The sequence below is a fragment of the Stylophora pistillata genome, chromosome 5, assembly GCF_964205215.1.
Source record: "Stylophora pistillata chromosome 5, jaStyPist1.2, whole genome shotgun sequence".
NCBI classification, from domain to species: domain Eukaryota; kingdom Metazoa; phylum Cnidaria; class Anthozoa; order Scleractinia; family Pocilloporidae; genus Stylophora; species Stylophora pistillata.
In genome coordinates this window covers 35,705,289-35,723,083 of record NC_142523.1, presented here as the reverse complement: position 1 = coordinate 35,723,083, position 17,795 = coordinate 35,705,289, and the positions used below count along the sequence as shown (strand labels likewise).

Sequence of the window (17,795 nt, the reverse complement as noted above, 5' to 3'; positions counted from 1 at the left end):
TGTGGCTGCTGCACATAGCAGTGAGCATCAAGTGTACAATAAAGTTAAAAAGAAATTTCTACAATTGCAAATTCTTTATTATTGACTAACTTGCACATAATCAGGCCGTCAAAAGGCATCAGACCAACAAGCGACAGTCAAGACTTCTACTAAATGGTAGTTTCTTTACAACATTCTGATCAACTGTGACATTCTGTCAAAGAACTATTTGTTTGCAACTGTGTTTGTTTATTACAAAGCTCCTGCTCTCTCTAACATTGGCTTCAGTTCTCCTTTGTTTTGAAGCCTTTGAACATCATCTCCTCCACCAACAAAGTTACCTCCAACGAACACTCTTGGAACCTGAAAAATACAGTAGAAGTTTAATACTTTTAACATCCTGCATATGGCTTCATCATGTTAAAGAGCACAGGTAAATGTGTTCTATTACTTCAGTAAGAACGGTATGGAGAATATGACTGTAAACTGATATAAGTATGGATAAGAACACGATTATGAGTGCTATCTGTACTCTTGTTAAAACTTAGCGATTGTATCACATGAAAAATGCATATCATTAAGACGTGAAGCCTTGGATTTCTTCTACGTTGTGAATTGGGACCAAAGAGAATCTTGCTTCGCTAAAAAACTCAAACCTTTTTTTTTATATCAACAAAAAATGAAAAAGTCTGTGGATCTTCATGAGTCTCTCTGAATTGAGACCCTCGCGTTCTAAATGACGCAAGACTCGTGACTGCTCGACTGCGGACAGAAAACGTCGTCAGTACTGAAAATAAAATTACTGTAGAAAGCACACAAATATCTTTGAGTTTGAGGGACCGGAAAAGAAATCCTACACCCTTTCTTAGATGTTTTGGTCACCGATTCACCCTGGTGATGGGTTAAGTGTATTTCAAAGGTGTTCGTGTGTTAAATTATATGCAAATTAATTCGATTAGTTCGCAATTTCGGTCGACGATAAAAACAGTTTCGCTCTGAAGAGAAGCGATTGCCATTAGATTTTCACCATGTAGTTCTTAGACTTGTAACACTTCAGTGAGAAAAAAGCAATGTTTTGAAGCATACCGATCTGGCTCCTGTGATTTTTTGGAGGGCGTCTTGGAAATCATCTCCGTCATCATGTTCGTCCAACTCAAATTATCAAGAGATAGTTGCTCAAACCAGCGGCCTTCAGCGAGCCTTTTGCCTTTTTACAGAAAGGGCAGTAGGTCTTGGAGTACATTACGACCTTGTTGTCTCTCACTTGTGCCTTAATGAACTCTAATTTCCCCGACATAATGTACTATTCTTCACCAATCCTTCTTCACAACTGTATTACTCTTCACGACTGTATTACTCTCCACGACTGCGACTCCTGTGACTCAAGTTTTAATGAAGATATTCGAGAGCCCGCACTACCTATTTACAGCTGACAACAAATTTAGAAATTGATGAATCATGTTTGCTTGTCATTTGTGATTATTCAGACAAGTCACGCAATCTTTAAGCGTTTGGAGTTTTGAGTGGGTTTTCTCCTCTAAAACCGCGGACGTCATGATTAGAAGGGAAAATGTTTATCCAGTGAATACGCCTGGTCATTGGGTAATTGGTCAACTAAAAATATGTTCTTTGAGAAAAATGGCAGGAAAAAGTCGAGAAAAGTATCTTAGTTACAATCGGTTAGAGGCATTAAGTTTTGAAAATAAAGATCTTCAGATACGATGTACACCGTTCTACCATGACAACAAGAAACAAGAGTTTTTAAAGAATTAAATTTTTTTCCAAAAAGGTCGTCGATGAATCATTTGAACACGGAAAAATTCTTAAGATTTGCGGTCACTTGCACGCACATCCCGTGAAACTAAACTTGTTGCCAGAATGAGATTGCCGTGAAACCTGGGCTAACTTGAAAAGGTCCATGGCGATGAATTGTCATATTTTCGTAAAAGAAATAGAACTCAAGGGGTTAAGTGATAATTTTGGGCCTGATCTATGAGAGCAAAGTTCATTCTCAGAAAGGACAGGGTGAGATCGATCCTATTTTTAACGAAAAGTATTTGCTTCAAAACTAGGAGGGGTGTAACTCAGGGAGTGATTTTGCGGGTAATAACAAATCAACCGATTTGAAATTACGAGCACGCGTGATTATTCCTAAGTGCCAGGTCACAAAGTCGAAAAATGCACTCTGTGTCAAGTTCCCACAAAAATTTTCGGTTTAAAAATCGGTAAGTTAACAAGGCTTGCGTTCTGATACAGTTTTTTAATGTTCTTGTATACAAAACCCTCTGGTTATATAGACACTTCATGACAAATACACACTAGTTATCCTGGTATGATTGGAACTTTTACAGCTACCCTAACCAAACGAGAAGGAACATAAACAATGTTCCCGTGATTTTTGTAAGATCTGTTTCTACACGTGATCAATGCCAGTTAATTTTTTTTTTTTTTATGCATGATGCAGCATGGTGTGAGATCAGCATATACAAGCACTTTAAGGTGTTCCTTTAAAGTTGACGTAAATATTATGAGGTGTTTCGGCTGCAAAATCTCATAAGTATGTTGAACTTCCTACAAGACCTCATTAAGTTACACCACCTGACTGAGTGATCCCACGTGATGCCCACGTGACATATTGTTCGTCTTTTATTTTGCATGCATGTATTTAAACTACAAATTAAAGATTCCCTCTTTCTTAATCAGAGTAGTTATTCAGGTTCATCATATCATGGAGTGAGAATGGTTTAATCACGAATTGTTTAGTCCCCCGTTTACATAACCCTTAAAAAACATCGTTCATGCATAACAAATACACTTTCAAGGGAGGGAAGAGGTTTTTTTTTGGTCTCAAAAACAGGACTCGCGCCTTTACAATGCTTTTAGACCATGTTTCGTGTCATACCACTTTTTTAAGTCTTTCAAAGTTACCTGTAATTAAATTTGACATGTCTGTAACATAGTTGATATATAAAATTGCCAACATGTTGGCCTGACTTTGACAGAAAACAAACGTTTTATATGGCATTGGGGGCAAGTTTCTAAAGAAGCTGTGGTGCTACGTCGGTGGAGGGCATTAAAAGATAATTTGGCTTTATCAAATGAATTCATAACGTGCCAGTGGCCACTAGAGAGAGATTATAGAGCTGACATCTCAAGCGTTTCCACTTGAGGACTAATGTTTTAGAATCTTCCTGAGGTGGCCAGCTCACATCATTAACTCAAACGAGACGCGCTAGCAAATATATATTGCCTCAATGCAGGACAGAAAGATTGCGTCGCAGTTTTTACCCAAGTACTAGAACAGAACAGAGCAGAACAGATTTATTTTGCACTATCTCAAGAGAGATAGTGCTTGTATGATAAGGGGGCTCCTTATATAAGTGATTTTTTCATTTTAGAAATGTACCGTATAGTTTACGCGGGCTCAGTACAAGGCTAGATTTACCTCCTTTTAATCTTGAGTTTTTACATCGGTCTTTTTCATTTTTAGCTAGTAAACTTTGGAATGCGCTACCCCCTAGACTCAGAGAATTTCAAGATATTGTTTCATTCCAGCGTTCTCTTAAAGCCCACATGGCTTAGTGGTAGTGATTGTAAATATCTTTATTGTTAATATTGTTAATATTGTAACTTTTAATTGATAGCTCTTGTCCATGATCTTCGATCCTGTTTTTAGTTATTTAATAGATCTACTTATTATTTGTATTCTTACAGAAATTATGTTTTATTTCCAATTGTACATACACGTACACGTTTTAACGAGAACTTCTGTACTCCTAGGTGTCACGTGTTTAAATAAAGGATAAAAGGAAAAAAAAAAAAAGGATTACAGCAAAGATTACTATAGATTACAAAAGTAAAAATAAACAAGAAACAATAAATTACATAAATAGTCAAAAATAAACTGTGCGCAGTGACCAAAGCAGCTTAAGCTTTCGAGTTGGTCACTGTTACGTGTAACTAACTGGCGTACTTTACATTTATATAAAATTGCCAGTAATGAGTAGCGGACAAAGTAAAATTATAGCTGCATACATTCGTACTTACTATTTCATGTGTTAACATTAATAGCATAATAATAGAAATAGAAATGATTGCTAATAGTGGCGGCAGTAAATTTAAATAATACTCATTGGGTATTTAGAAGATACTGTTTGTACTGCTCATAGAAATTATTGTAAGAGAGAGATTTTAATTTAGAGGGCATTTTTTCCCAAACTTTAGATCCAGCAAAGGCAAAAGTGGCAGCTCCATAACTATTGTTTCTCTTTGGCGGATAAAAATTATGTTTGGATACAAATCTGGTGTTGTAGCTGTGAACCTCGAGGGCTTGAGTAAGGGTTCCTTTGAATATGGCAGAGACATGATTTGATGTTTCATTAGTTGACCATACAATTCTTATGTCTAAATTATTTGAATATGGTATCCGCGGTATCGCTTATGAATGGTTTAGCTCATACCTAGATAATCGCCATCAACAATGTTTTGTAAATGGTTCGCTCTCAATTAGTCAAGTTCTCACTTGTGGAATTCCGCAAGGAACAATTCTAGGACCTTTGCTTTTTGTTCTATACATAAATGATCTTCCTAATTGCTTGTCTAATTCAGTTGCACGTATGTATGCCGACGATACTCACCTGACCTTTGCCAGTAACAACATAGAAATGATCAATGATGTTATGAATCACGACCTATCCAATGTTAACACATGGCTCACTGCAAACAAATTGACTCTAAATTCATCTAAAACTGAATTCATGTTAATTGGATCGCGGCAAAGGATAGGTACCTACGATACTTCCCCTAAACTAATCATAGGTGGTGACATAATTAAACAAGTTAGCTCAGTCAAATCTCTGGGTGTACATATTGACGAAAACCTTTCATGGAATATGCACATTGAAAAAATAGCCAAGAAAATCGCATCGGGCATTGGAGCAATTAAACGTTGTAGGCCTTTTGTTAATCGAACCACGCTTGAGTCCGTTTTCAATGTCTTAGTTCAACCGTACTTTAATTACTGCAGCGAGGTCTGGGGGCATTGTAACAAGGGTCTTTCGAATAAGCTTCAAAAGTTGCAAAACCGGGCTGCCCGTATTCTGACCTTCTCCAGTTATGACACAAGCGCTGATCCTCTTTTTGTGCAACTTAACTGGAGACGGTTAGATACTCAGCGACAAATACAAGTGGCCACCATGGTCTATAAATCTATACATGGTCTTGCGCCCGACTATCTTGGTTCTCTTTTCACTAAATATGATCCTCCATATAATCTAAGGAACTCTGAAAACAAACTAGCTGTTCCATTGCCTCGCACCAATTTCCTGAAAAATAGCTTTAGCTATAACGGTGCGGTTATATGGAATAGCTTGTCCCCTGAATTGCGGCAAGCGAAATCACTTCAATCCTTCCGAAATGGTTGTCGCAATTTCTTCCTCTGAATCGACAAAACACACACGGCATCTATGTAAAGCAGAATTTCTTTATTTTTTTCTATTTTACTTTTAAATTTTAGATCATGTTTATATAGATTAAAATAGATTGTAACTGTAATAATAGATTGTAATAATATTATTATTTTATCTGATAGATTTACCGTGTCTAAATAAAAATAAAGTTCAAGTTCAAGTTCAAGTTATTTTATGTGTGAAAATGACTACTTTTGAATTTGTAAATGTTTTCAAGAGTTAGGAGTTCTAAAAGTCTGAAGTAAGGCATAGCATTGTCTCTGCTATTAGCAAAGAAAATGCTACGAACACATTTATTCATTCTAGTTTTAATTTTATGTAACCTGGTCTTGCAAGCACTGCCCCAGCTTGCAATACCATAGGTTATATATGGATAAATGAAAGAGAAATACAACTGCCTTAAAGTATGAAGGTCAACATAATATCGTAATTTATTAATGATGCCCACATTCTTCATTAGTTTGTTGTCAATATGTTGAATCTGGGGTCCCCAATGTAAGTTTTGGTCAAGATAGACACCTAGATATTTTATTTGACTTTTACATTCAATATTACGTATCAAGTTGATACATCCATTAGATCTTGAAGAGGAAATTAACACATAGTTTGTCTTAGCAAGATTTATGGATAATTTATTTATGATGCAATATTTGAAAAGTAATTCCAATACCTCATTCATAACTGTTTCAAGATGTTGTAGCTTATCACTTGTGTAAAACACATTTGTGTCATCGGCAAAAACTCGAAATGATAGTTTCTTGGAACAATTTGGCAGGTCATTAATATAAAGTAAAAATAAGAGTGGACCCAGCGTTAAACCTTGCGGTATACCACAAACAAAAGTTTCGTAGTTGGATTTAGTATTATCAATCTTAACAAACTGGGAGCGATTGTATAAAATGTTTTTAAACCAGTCAAGAGTAGTTCCACGTACTCCAAAGCCTAGCCTAGCTTTTAATAATTATTAGACTTTTAGACTATATATACGCCCATTCAACTTGTATAAGCATAAACTTATTTGTAACTTTATTATAAAACCCATTGTAAACCAGTCTCTCTTTAATCAACTTTTGTAATTTTTATGGTTGCACGATTGTAACTACATTGTAATTCAGATTAGCTGCGACATAGTTAGTAGAGGAGACTAACTATGGCTGCCATGATGGTGGAATTAAACTTTCTTTTCTTTCTTTTTTTCTTTCTTAACTCATTTGATAAAACTAAATTATCTTGTTATACCCTCACCGACGCAGAACCACAGTTTCTTTAGAAACTTGCCCTCTATAAACTTTTAAAAGATAATTATTCAAACGTCATTCAACTGTGAACCTTGAAACGTGCGAAGATTGATCTAAAATAATTCAAAATTTCTGAAGGAAATTCAGCGCACAATAATTAGCGTTGGTAAACTGTTCAATCGGAATCATGCTCGATTCTGAAAGCTCGGCGTTTATAAAAGAACTCGACTACCACTTTGAAACTTCAGGTGCAAGATTCGAGCGGCTACCGAATGAAAGGAATTCAAGGAACTTGGCATTTCTTTAAAGTGTTCATCGTAGTCTGTTCTTGTGACCTCATCGTGGTTGTTCTGGGTGGATCCATGAGGAAATTGAAGGACTTCAAATCCGAGTGTGAAAGCAAACATTGGTTTTTCTTTTACGCTGCAAACGATGGGCCGCCTGTCGTCTTTGGTATGGGGCAAATTCATCGCCATCAGAGCGAGAGCAGCCACAGTTGTCGTAATTTCTGAGGTAGAGGAGGAATGATGGTGCCGTGTAGGTACGCACGGGACATGACTTCTGGCAGTTTGGCAGAATGCGGAAACATTTTACGAGTTCCTCCAACACTCTGCATGCAAGTTTCCTCAGCTACTGTCAGCAGGTTATACGTAAGGATAGACAACACGCTTTGCTGAAGCCAAAACAAAATCTTGGACATGCAGTCACGTAGCTTATAGGAAACATAAAAACTAAATTTCAGTTGTACATGAATGATCGTGTATATTTGCTTCCGTGCCTGCTGATCTTCATCAGTGCAGCCACTTTACCGCCATTTTAGACGCTTTCAGCTGTGATTTACGTATGGTAAAACTAATTAATTGTGCGACTACCCTACAAATTTCTGAGACGGCAATCAGTGTAAAAGAGAGCTCCACGATTTTCGTGATATCGTTGAAAATGAAATCTGGCTGTTAAAAAAGTTTGTGAACGGCTTTCAGTTCACTTTAGACTACTTCTCCTGGTGCTGAAGCGGAAGTTACATTTCCTTCCATGATCGCTGATTAACAATATCAACGTCAGGCTTGATACCCCTGCTTCAACGCCATTTAGGAAGAGAATACAGCTTCATTGCTGAGACTAGAAACATCCTGCTTCAGTTATGGCGAAAAAACAAAAGATTCAGCTATTGCGGATGAACGAGAATACTTGAAAAGGGGCCTTGCGATACACTGAACCTTCAGACAGAACGGAGTTGTCGTACAGCTTCAACCTCGATCATGGATGGTTTTCCAGAGAAAAAGGAAGCGCATTACGAAAAGGAAACTCCAGTTAACGATTATGTCGAAGATGGTCTTAAAGGAGGGAAACCTGCCTCAAGAAAATGGACCATTATGCGGACCACCGCTATCTTTGCAGTTATCTCTCTCGTAGTTTGTGGAATCATTCTCACAGCAACCTTGTTGACTCGAAAAAAGCAATTTACTGAGCGCTTAGTGGAGGTCAACTTAGAACCAGGTGAAACTCTGGTGTATCAAGTCGAACAAGCTCTGGAAGTAAAGAGCGGAGAGCTTCAAAAAGGTATTTGACTTCGTTACTGATAAAGCGTTAGGTGTCCGTTAAGATGCCCTTCATCACTAAGTAAACAAAACAACGATAACGCTTTAACATTGCCTTCATGGTCTTTAGGCCTTTTTTTGGAATAGAAATTCTCTTTTTAAGATGACATCAGGCCAGTGTGCAATACGTTCGCATTCAGTAAGAGAATGTAAACTTCATATTCTCTTGGTTTTTTAGATAAATTCTGCAATTTACAAGATAAGAACAGTGAAAAGTTTTCAGTCAAGAAACATCGAAGGCAGGCAATTAAAATGAAAATAGTTTGAAGATTTCAAAGCCGCACGAAAATAAATCAATTTGCACAATTATCAATATATTAGGCCGTACAAAATAAAGAATGCGGTCACCTCAGGTCTTCCGTTACAGTCCCTTCATCGTGCATGTTTTCTTTTATCTTTGAAGCGTCGGATTTGTTAGCGCGGTTATTCACGTTCACTCAATTACATTGGAATTATCTTGATATATTTTCAGTCATTTACATATGAATGGCTCAGCGATTTGTTTTGGTATTTAGGCGCCTCCATCGTTCAAATATTTGGATTCAATAAGTTGTTTTTAATGAATCAACCGTTAGAATGCTACACCCAGTAAACCTTGAAAATTAACCCGGTTCTGAATTCATGTCGGCATTTTGCACTTTTAATCAACTTTGACTGTTGACTTGACATAACAGAATTTGAACATAGAAGCTAATAAGTTTCTATTAAAGAAACCGTGGTGTCGCATCGGTGGGGGGTATGGCGAGATGATTAGGTTTTATCAAGTGAGTCGATAGTGTAAATTGGCTACAGTAGAGAGTTTCTAAAGTTGTGAAATGTTCAGAAAGCAAACGTAGACGATAGCCATCGAAAAAGCTTATCGCCATCGAGAAAGTGTTTTCCAAGAGAGACTCGATCCGCAAGGCCGGAGAAGCTTTTTTAATTTCAAGAGGCAATACTATTATTTTATCCCGACGGCCTTAACGCTCGCGAAGAAATGTATTAGTGTTTTTCCCTCTACTATTCTTACTTCTAGTTATCTAATTTATTCAATTTACCCTACTTTACTTCTATTTTTATTTACTATTTCTATTTTCAATTGTTATCTCATTGTCAATCAAATTAGTTTTACGTATTTCCGCTATCACATTACACAGCTATCTAAGTACCACCTTAATTCTATATCAATTCCCACTGCACCTGCAGAAGGTTGGTTTGGCCAGCCGAAATATAGTGTTCCGTCTTAAAACTTATCTACGTTGTATCGGTCTTGCCTCTATATTTATTTTCTAAAGTTGAACCTTCCAGAGTTAGCCCTTTGTAAAAGCAACGCTAAAGACGTCAGCTTTACAATCTGACTCTTAAGGGTGCCCAATCCACATTATCAACTCAGTTGGTAAAATAAAATTAAGACCTTTGAACAGGCTAGGTGCACAGTTTTCGCATAGTTGTCCATAATTAGGCTCGGTTACCAGCCGCTGCTCAAGAACCAGAGCCCGCGCTCCTTCCCGAAGCTCTCTTTTCGGGGAGGAACGAAAAGATCGGACCTGAGAGAGCGGCGGAAATCGAGCCTATTCATATATTTGCTTTATGATGAATATATTTTGTCTTGTCGATACTGTACTGCCATACAAAAAGGTTACATCCGAAATGTAATATACTTAGCTCCAGCAGTTTCGGGATCAGTTCAGTTGATCATTTTTAACGGTAACTTGAAATCTGATAGGAAAGCAACCTCCACGGAGGTTAAGGTTGCCGTCGATCAAATCAAATTAATTTTTAAAAATCTTCTTTTTAATTTCTGTGACGTTAGGGAAACCACTTGAGTTTAATTTGACGAAAACAAATGACAAAGAACGCGAGATACAACCGAAAAGGTGTTTTAGGGGAACTAGAACCGAATAATGTCAGGTGTAGGAATCAAAATAATGTCATAATTCTACAAGCCTCCAGCAGAGTGTTCGTGGGCTTTTGTCTGGGATCTCGATCTGCTTACATTAATTTGTTTACATCGCGTTTTCTATCGCACAAAAGAAATAAATATCTGTCACATTTCCCAAAACGTTGAGATAATTCTGAGAAGGCCCGTTCCCATTAGCGTTTTTCTTTTCACCTTGCCTGCTTTGCCCACCTTTCTTTCTATTTGTTTTTAGCAATGAATCTGTTTGGATTTCGTTTTATCCACTGTAAAATGGGACTGATGTGCGTGAGGTCGAGGGTTCGAGCCCCGGCCGGACCAACACTCAAGGTCTTAAAATAATTGAGAAGAATATGCTGCCTTTCTATAACATCAAGAAATGGTTTAGATATTCTAGTCTTCTCGGATAGGGACGAATAAATGGAGGTCTCGTCTCCTGCAGGGTTAGGGGTAGGGGACGTTAATTTCCCACACACGAGATTACTGTGTGATGGATGTCCTCCCCTGGAGTGGGATGGGTGGGTTGTTGTCTTGGGTTTCATACATTAGCCTCTGGCTCGGGCAATATGGGTAACCATGCCCCACGTTAAGACATTAAACTTTGATTACTATTACTATAACTATTATGAGATTGTTAAATTCCAGTGGAATTCTTTGTACCGACAAGGCTCGATGTTGCGTTATGTTGGTCAGCGCCATGACCACATCGATCCTCTATGAAAAGTGCGAATTTTGTGTCTACTTCACTTGCGCAGGGAGACATTATGGGAGCGGTCATTTGTCACCGGCGGGGAAATGGGGACGGGTTGAGGGACTTTTTTGCGTCACGAGAAATTTTACTTAAACCCGCCCCCTCCCCCCCCCTCCACAAGGCTCTCTAATATTCTTAAGATTACACCCCTCCTCTGGAGTTAGTTAAAAATTAAAGTCCGCCCTTCATAATCTGTCTGGAGCCCATTACTTGGTTTTAACTTTGTCAGTGACTGAGCCCTCTCTTTTCCCCCTGAATACCATGTGACTCCCCCCGAAATCCTCCATGATCCCCCCCAGACAAAAATTATGACTGATCCCTAAGATACGCAGCAAAAAGTGTTTGTTCGAGGTGCTTGTTATTTAATAACGTTTTCGATGCCAAAACAATAGAGGACTATACAAGAATCATCTTGAACTAATGTTAATAAGATCTTGTGGTCTATGAAGAAACGAAGTTCTGGACACTATTTAACCTTAATAATAGACACATGCACGCTTTACGTGCCTATATTTAGTAGTCGTAGAGGCTGGTTTCACTTTATTTTGTCAGAAAACTCCAAATCTGATTATAATTCATATCGATTTAAGAATAAAACCTTACAAAAATTAGTATAAATTTCAAATCAATGAAAGAATTTTTTACCATCGACAAAATCGAAAAAAATATTCTTGAACCGGCAAAGCTGTAAAAGACACTCAATTTACTATCAGTATTTAAAGGTTTTACATCCGGTTTATGCGGTTGTCTCCTTTGCAAAACCGGTATCTTTCGATGAATGAGGAGATTTGGTATTATGTATGTTGAAGTTGCATATTCACCCTAGTTTGATGCCTTCCTTCCTTCAATATGTCTGGCAGAAAAACAATCATATCATTGCTGAATTTAACTTCTTGAGCTCAAGTGATCTACTTTAAGTTTGTCTATTAAATTTCAGTATTTTGTTCAAGGACATTTAACTATTTTTCAGGAACCTTAAGAACCATCGTTGCACTTCAAGTGAAAAACAAGACTTCAGAAGAGTATTGGTTCATTTTAAAGATCATCAGCATTACTGCTGAAGGAGAAAACTTGGAAAGAATCGTTAACGTAGACCCAGGAAGACCGGTATATTTTTTGGTGAGGGTTGAGCGCACTTCAAGGTAATAAAAAATGTATTCCTGAAAATTTCAAATTCCAGAAGTTATCCACGACTGTCGTCTGGTAGGGATTAACAGAAAGTGATAGGTCCGCTTGATAGTGATTTTTTTTCCATAAACGTTATATGGGAAGCAAAAAAAAAAAAAAAAACCATTCAACCTATGTTAGCCTGGGCCATAAAGTCAAATAGTGTGATAATCTAAAGAGCTAGTGGCTAACAAAAAAAAACTTGTTTTTACATTTTTATCTGTAATAAACCACACACAACCCAGGCATATTACACACACACTCACGTAAACAAAGTATTGTTGGAAAGAAATTGCAACAACAGGATAATTATCTACATATCGTCGGAAATTCAGTTAAAGCTTCGATTGAAAAGTATAGGAATCCTTGCTATTTTCATCAAAGATAACAAGGTGGTTGCGGTGTCATTTTCTTGATGGTCTTGAATTAGTAACACCCTGATCCATCTGGCACTCAAAAGTAACGATATATAATTGTGATTCAGTAATTCATTCCTTCCTCCAGCTTCCTTTTGCGGCTCAGTGATACTCACCACAGTTTTAATTCTTATAAAAAGCGATGAGGAGCTCGAAATGTTGATTCTTCACTGACAAATTGTCATGCTTGTTCTTACTTGACATGTTTTTAACTGTCTGCCTTTTTATCTTTTTTCATAATAGGTCTGATGCGTCTAACTCCACTGAGGGAGACGAATCATTTGAATTATACGGAAACCAAAGGTCCGACGCAGAGTTCACTCGTTATGTCCGAGCCATACTTACTCAGCTTCTCCCAACTGTTGAACGTAATCTTTACGAACGTGTAGATGGAGAGAAACCAGAACCAAATTCTGAGCCAAAACCTGAAAAATCTTCCATGTTTCCCGGTATTGTGAAGATGCATAGGGAGGCAAACACATCGGAACATGACGGAATTTTGATCAAGAATCATTTCAATCGTTCAGATGTCACCAATATGACATCTGACATTGACTTGGAGATGTCATATGCTGAATCGTCAGTTCTTAAGAAGAGCAACGGTATGGTAGCTAAGAGTCAGGTTGATTTGACTGAACAATTGAATTTTGGAGAGCCAATTCGACTCAAGAATGGTTCTACAGCCGACATGATGAACATTACATTCACGAGTAAGGTAACACTTCTTGATGACGAAAAGTCTCGCAGAAGTTATCTTAAAGACGACGAGTTAGCGGATATCAGCGTCCGTGGCTTCGTAAAGCTTCATGCTCCAAAATCTGACGTAAAGTTAGCGGTAAAGGGGTCCAAGCGAAAGGCTGTGAAAGAACCTACTGGTGAGTCAAGAGCATCACATGCCACCTTTGCCAACACAGATGAATCAGAAAAAAACTCGACCGCAGACTCGTATGTCTCAAGAAACCGAACCCGCAGACAAGCCATTACCATTCTTAGGTCAGCCGAGAAGGAGGAGAGTGTAACACTGATGGATAAAAAGATATTTGGTGTCAACGCAAAAGTAGAGGAAACATTTCGCATCAAGTTACAGACTGAAGTAAAAAACGAAATGACCGTTACTCTCCGTTTAGGCTCCGACTCGACGAGGCTATTAGACGAATCCTTCAGCGCCCATCGAAGTAAGACCAATAGTTGGTCCTTCTCGGTTTCAGTGGTAAGTTTGATGAGCTGTTAAGATCTGATGAATCCCACATAGATCAATGCCAGTATTAACAGAAAACTTAGCCACACAGTTAGTGTGTTGTTGACGTTTTAAGATTGTTTCATTTTGAAATGATAGATCAGTTTCATAACTAGCACGTCCCTACAGACACCTTTTTAAATCAAGCAACCATAAAACAGATGCATTCCTAATTGAGGCCTCTATGAAAGTTGGATTCCAGTCTTACTGACTGTAGGCAAAGTGAGGCACTCATCGATTGAAAGTCGTAAAGCCAAAATGAAAGTGGTTACTTATTAAAGGAAAATACAGTAAGAAAACTGCTTGAGGGGTGGGAATAGGAAAGAGATCAAGTCTGGATTTGTTTTGTTTTGAAAGTGATTCGTCGAAAGAGTGGCGCAACTTCTGAACTGAGGATTCAAAAACAAAACTACTGCAATCATAAATTACTTCTGAAGCTCAATTGAAAATTGGTCAAGGATGGATTAAACTGCAAAAAAGTGTATTCCTTGGTCCACTTTATATTTTGTATTCATTTACATTTTCTACTTTAAATTTTGTACGATCCAGATCCAAAGAGAATACCTAGCGAGATGAACGATTGTATACTTTATATACAAAGTCCACACTCATTAACCTTCAGAAAACCTTTTAAGCAATGCTATGTTATTTTAAAGTTTAATTCAAGCGACTCACTGATTAATTTTGGTTTTATTTATGGATTTACTGATTACTGTTGGTTTAATTAATGACAGGGTATACATGTTCCAGTATTTATCATCTCCCTTGGTGTGAAATTCAAACTAGGGATAGGTGGTAGCCTCACAGTTAGCGAGGGCTACAACATACAGTCATCTCTGGCCTATTACGCAACGGTTAGTTACCTGTCTTGTTCTTTTTTTATTAGTTTATTCATCAGCGTTTGGGTTTCTCGGCACCTGACTTTGCTGTATAAAAGCTTCATTAGAACTTACCACAACAGCGATAACAAAACCTTTATTTTCTTTAACTCTTACTTGAGACAACCGAAAGTCTCATTTGGTAAAATAGATTTTCTCTCTAGAAGATTACCCTTTGCCACTTTGCAACTCTGCACGCTTTGATTTGTTCCCTATACATTTGACGTCAAGTGTGATTGGACGATTTTTATTCTCAAGAATCGTGATTTGAATTTTTTTAATTCATGAATTGTTATTAAAGATTATAAGTTCTTTTCATGGCTACGTGAACGAATGTTATTATTTAAGCGAGACCCGTAAATCAAGAGCTGGAATAAACATGATTCGTGATACATTTTGTTTTGCGTGATGAATTTCCGGCTTTTTCATTGCTTTGGACTTGAAATGTACGTATTGTTCTCGAACGGCTGTGGTTTTGACAGTGGTTTTTCGATTTTTTTTTTGTGGTTTTTCGATTTTTTTTGTGGTTTTTCGATTTTTTTTTGTGGTTTTTCGATACAAGTCATCAAACAGACCTCTAATAGTTCTTAGACAAATAAAGTAAGACATTGCGTTATCTTTTGTCGCGTAGGACTTGTCAAGAATAGAAAAAAAAAATTTTAATTTCACGAGATTGTCTTGAGTTCTGAACGTTACCGGTGATGCGTGATGAGACCAAATATTTTTACGTGACTGAGTTTTGCAAAGGGGTTTAGGGGACCCTGTAATATCTCTTCAGATCTCTTCCTGGAAGAGCTTTTAAGTGAATCAGATCTTTCGTAATTTGGGTTCAAATTCTCCTCGCGCACCATGACGTTTTCAATGGACAATTTCAGTATGCCAGTGCATCATGATGCAAACGATGTTGTCGCTATAAATTGACCTGCTGCTGAATTGACTGTTTGGATCGTTTTAGGTTAGGCCATCATTAGCAGTGTCAGCTTCTCTCCATGGCTATGTATCAGTGCTCAACCTTCGGGCTGGTGTTCGTGGCGACGGTAACTTAATCCGCGGAAGTCTTCCTCTCACAGTTTCATTCAACGAAAATCGCGCATGCGTGGTTGCTTCTGCCGATGTTAACATTCTCGAACTGGAGGCTAGTATTTATTATCAGTGGTTAAAATGCCGCCTGGAATGGTTCAGAATCAAATGCTCTTGGGGCACTCGCCGTAATCTGCTCTCGATCGGCAGAATGTCCGCTATCGGACTGAGGCTTAAGCTGCTTGAATTCTGCTGCTGATTGGAAGCTTGTAAAAGATCTTCAATACGTATAGCTATGTTTCCTAAAACGTGATTCGTTGATGTACATTGGCGCTGACTGGGGCCACTTAGCATTTACTTCAACTTTCGTCCACGAGAGAAGTTTTCAATAATAGGTATCATGATATTAATTGGAATCACGAGAACTTAAAAGTGAAGAAGTCATTTGCTCTTTCTCTGTTCTTTTTATTGTTGTGGTAGCTTTAGTATTTACTGATCTTGATTGATTTGAGATAGACCTTGTCATACTTTCAAAGAGCCAGCTGGCTAATTTTTTTGTAAGCACCGAACAAACTGCTCAGTTAAATTAATGTCTAAATTAAAGTAAATTTGTTTTTCGTTATACTTCCATGGTTAACATGATACATGCGTAAAATTACCGTAGGCCGTGAAAATGGAACTAACCAACAGTACTCTTTTTGAAGAGGGTGATTGGATTAAGTGTTATTTGATTTTTTTTTTCAAATGTTAAGGGTCGTAGTGCAAGCTAATATTGATGTGTTTTGGAGATACCATATGTCCTCATTATATAACCCAGCTACTTCCAGGAAATTCAAATTTGTACAGCAGAGCCAATTGTCATACGAACTACAACTTAATGTGCCTCAGTGCTACAGAGAAACGGAAGGGGTAGGACTTTTCATATTCGTGGGGCAAAGGAAATTCCTTTAGATATACGCAAAAAGGACACCGTTAGGTCTTTAAAAGATCTGCCATCCAAAAGTTCTTTTAGCATAGTGTTAAGGTGGAACTTATATGTATCAGATATAAGTATAGGTTTTTTGCATGATTTTAGATTATTCAAATAGAATAGGGCAGAAAGCCACCAGTTAATCAGTTTATAGTAATTTTATATGTTACCCTTTATACAATATATAAGTTGTTACTTAATAACATAATGTTTAAAAGTTTAATGTTTGGTATTACAAAAAACATATTGTTAAGTCTACTAGCGGTTAGTTTACTCAATAAAAAAAAGTTTTTCAAACTAAGGGTTTTGAGGCAAATGTAAATCAAACGCGAAACAAACTCAGATTTCCTATCCAGGCCCCCTGCTTCGGAAGCTGAAAATACCCGTTGTCATAGTGATCTAGCCCACTGGCTGAACTGCTTCTGAGCATGAGCCTGATCTCCAAGACAAAAATGCGCTGAGAATACCTCTCCCAAGGACTCACGAAACCACATTTAGCTTAAAAACAAACCCTCCCTGACTGACCAGAGCCAGCAGTCCAGCAAAACAGCCTATGAAAAAAGTTAAGTAAGGAAAGGCCTTTTTTTAAGAGGCCCCTAAAACCTTAAAGAAATCTCTGGTTGACCGATGGTTTCAAAACCTACAGTCCCCATACCTGAACTATTGACAAACAGCCGCCTAGCCACAAACCTTCCGACAGGCCGTTCTCTGAACTACGCTCAGGTGCTAAACTTAGTATTTGGCTCCCGCATATTAGGCTGCCAAAATTGGGTTTCTACTTGGGTTTCTTTGCTCGTCATCAAAAATATCAACTTCTTCGTTAGTCAGCTGTGTAAATGAAATTAAACTGAGAAATCTAATGAACCCTAATGAAAACAGATGCAGATGCAGTTGATTTATTACATGGCAACCTGCAAAGCTATGAAGTTTTTTCTTTTCTTAATCCTGTTTGGCAGGCAACAGAAAAGCGAGCCGAAGTTGCATGTGAGGAGAAAGAGAAATTGGCTCGACTTAGACCTGTCGTGATTTTCACCTGGCTACGAGGAAACAAAGCCAAGGTAATCGCTATGGAATACCTAATCACTAATCAGAGGAAAGCGGGAAACATCATAGGCAGCCGATGAATAATCAAATTTATTACATGTTAAGCAGCTAATGCAATGATAAAATAGGGGA

The 17,795-nt window shown here is 37.8% G+C and overlaps 1 protein-coding gene and 1 pseudogene across 2 annotated transcripts; one reads left to right on the top strand and one right to left on the bottom strand.

Moving 5' to 3' along the window:
* Positions 1 to 55: 55 nt before the first annotated feature.
* On the bottom strand, positions 56 to 1,373 carry LOC148731678 (uncharacterized; annotated as a pseudogene). The gene is made up of 2 exons (XR_016001618.1): positions 1,066 to 1,373; positions 56 to 342 (listed from the first exon to the last, which is right to left on the bottom strand). The product of XR_016001618.1 is annotated as an uncharacterized LOC148731678 (transcript).
* A 5,891-nt stretch (positions 1,374 to 7,264) lies between these two features.
* On the top strand, positions 7,265 to 16,922 carry LOC111345585 (uncharacterized). Its single transcript, XM_022952869.2, has 5 exons — positions 7,265 to 8,245; positions 11,902 to 12,073; positions 12,758 to 13,724; positions 14,486 to 14,605; positions 15,585 to 16,922. The coding sequence occupies exons 1-5, from the start codon at positions 7,945 to 7,947 to the stop codon at positions 15,906 to 15,908; spliced, it is 1,884 nt and encodes a 627-aa protein (XP_022808604.2). The 5' UTR covers positions 7,265 to 7,944; the 3' UTR covers positions 15,909 to 16,922.
* The last annotated feature ends 873 nt before the right edge of the window (positions 16,923 to 17,795 follow it).

Excerpts from the sequence above, each read along its gene's own strand:
- LOC111345585 (XM_022952869.2), top strand. The coding sequence starts at position 7,945 with ATGGATGGTTTTCCAGAGAAAAAGGAAGCGCATTACGAAAAGGAAACT. Across the intron at positions 8,246-11,901 it reads GAGCGGAGAGCTTCAAAAAG|GAACCTTAAGAACCATCGTT; the intron begins GTATTTGACTTC and ends ACTATTTTTCAG. Across the intron at positions 14,606-15,584 it reads CTCTGGCCTATTACGCAACG|GTTAGGCCATCATTAGCAGT; the intron begins GTTAGTTACCTG and ends GGATCGTTTTAG.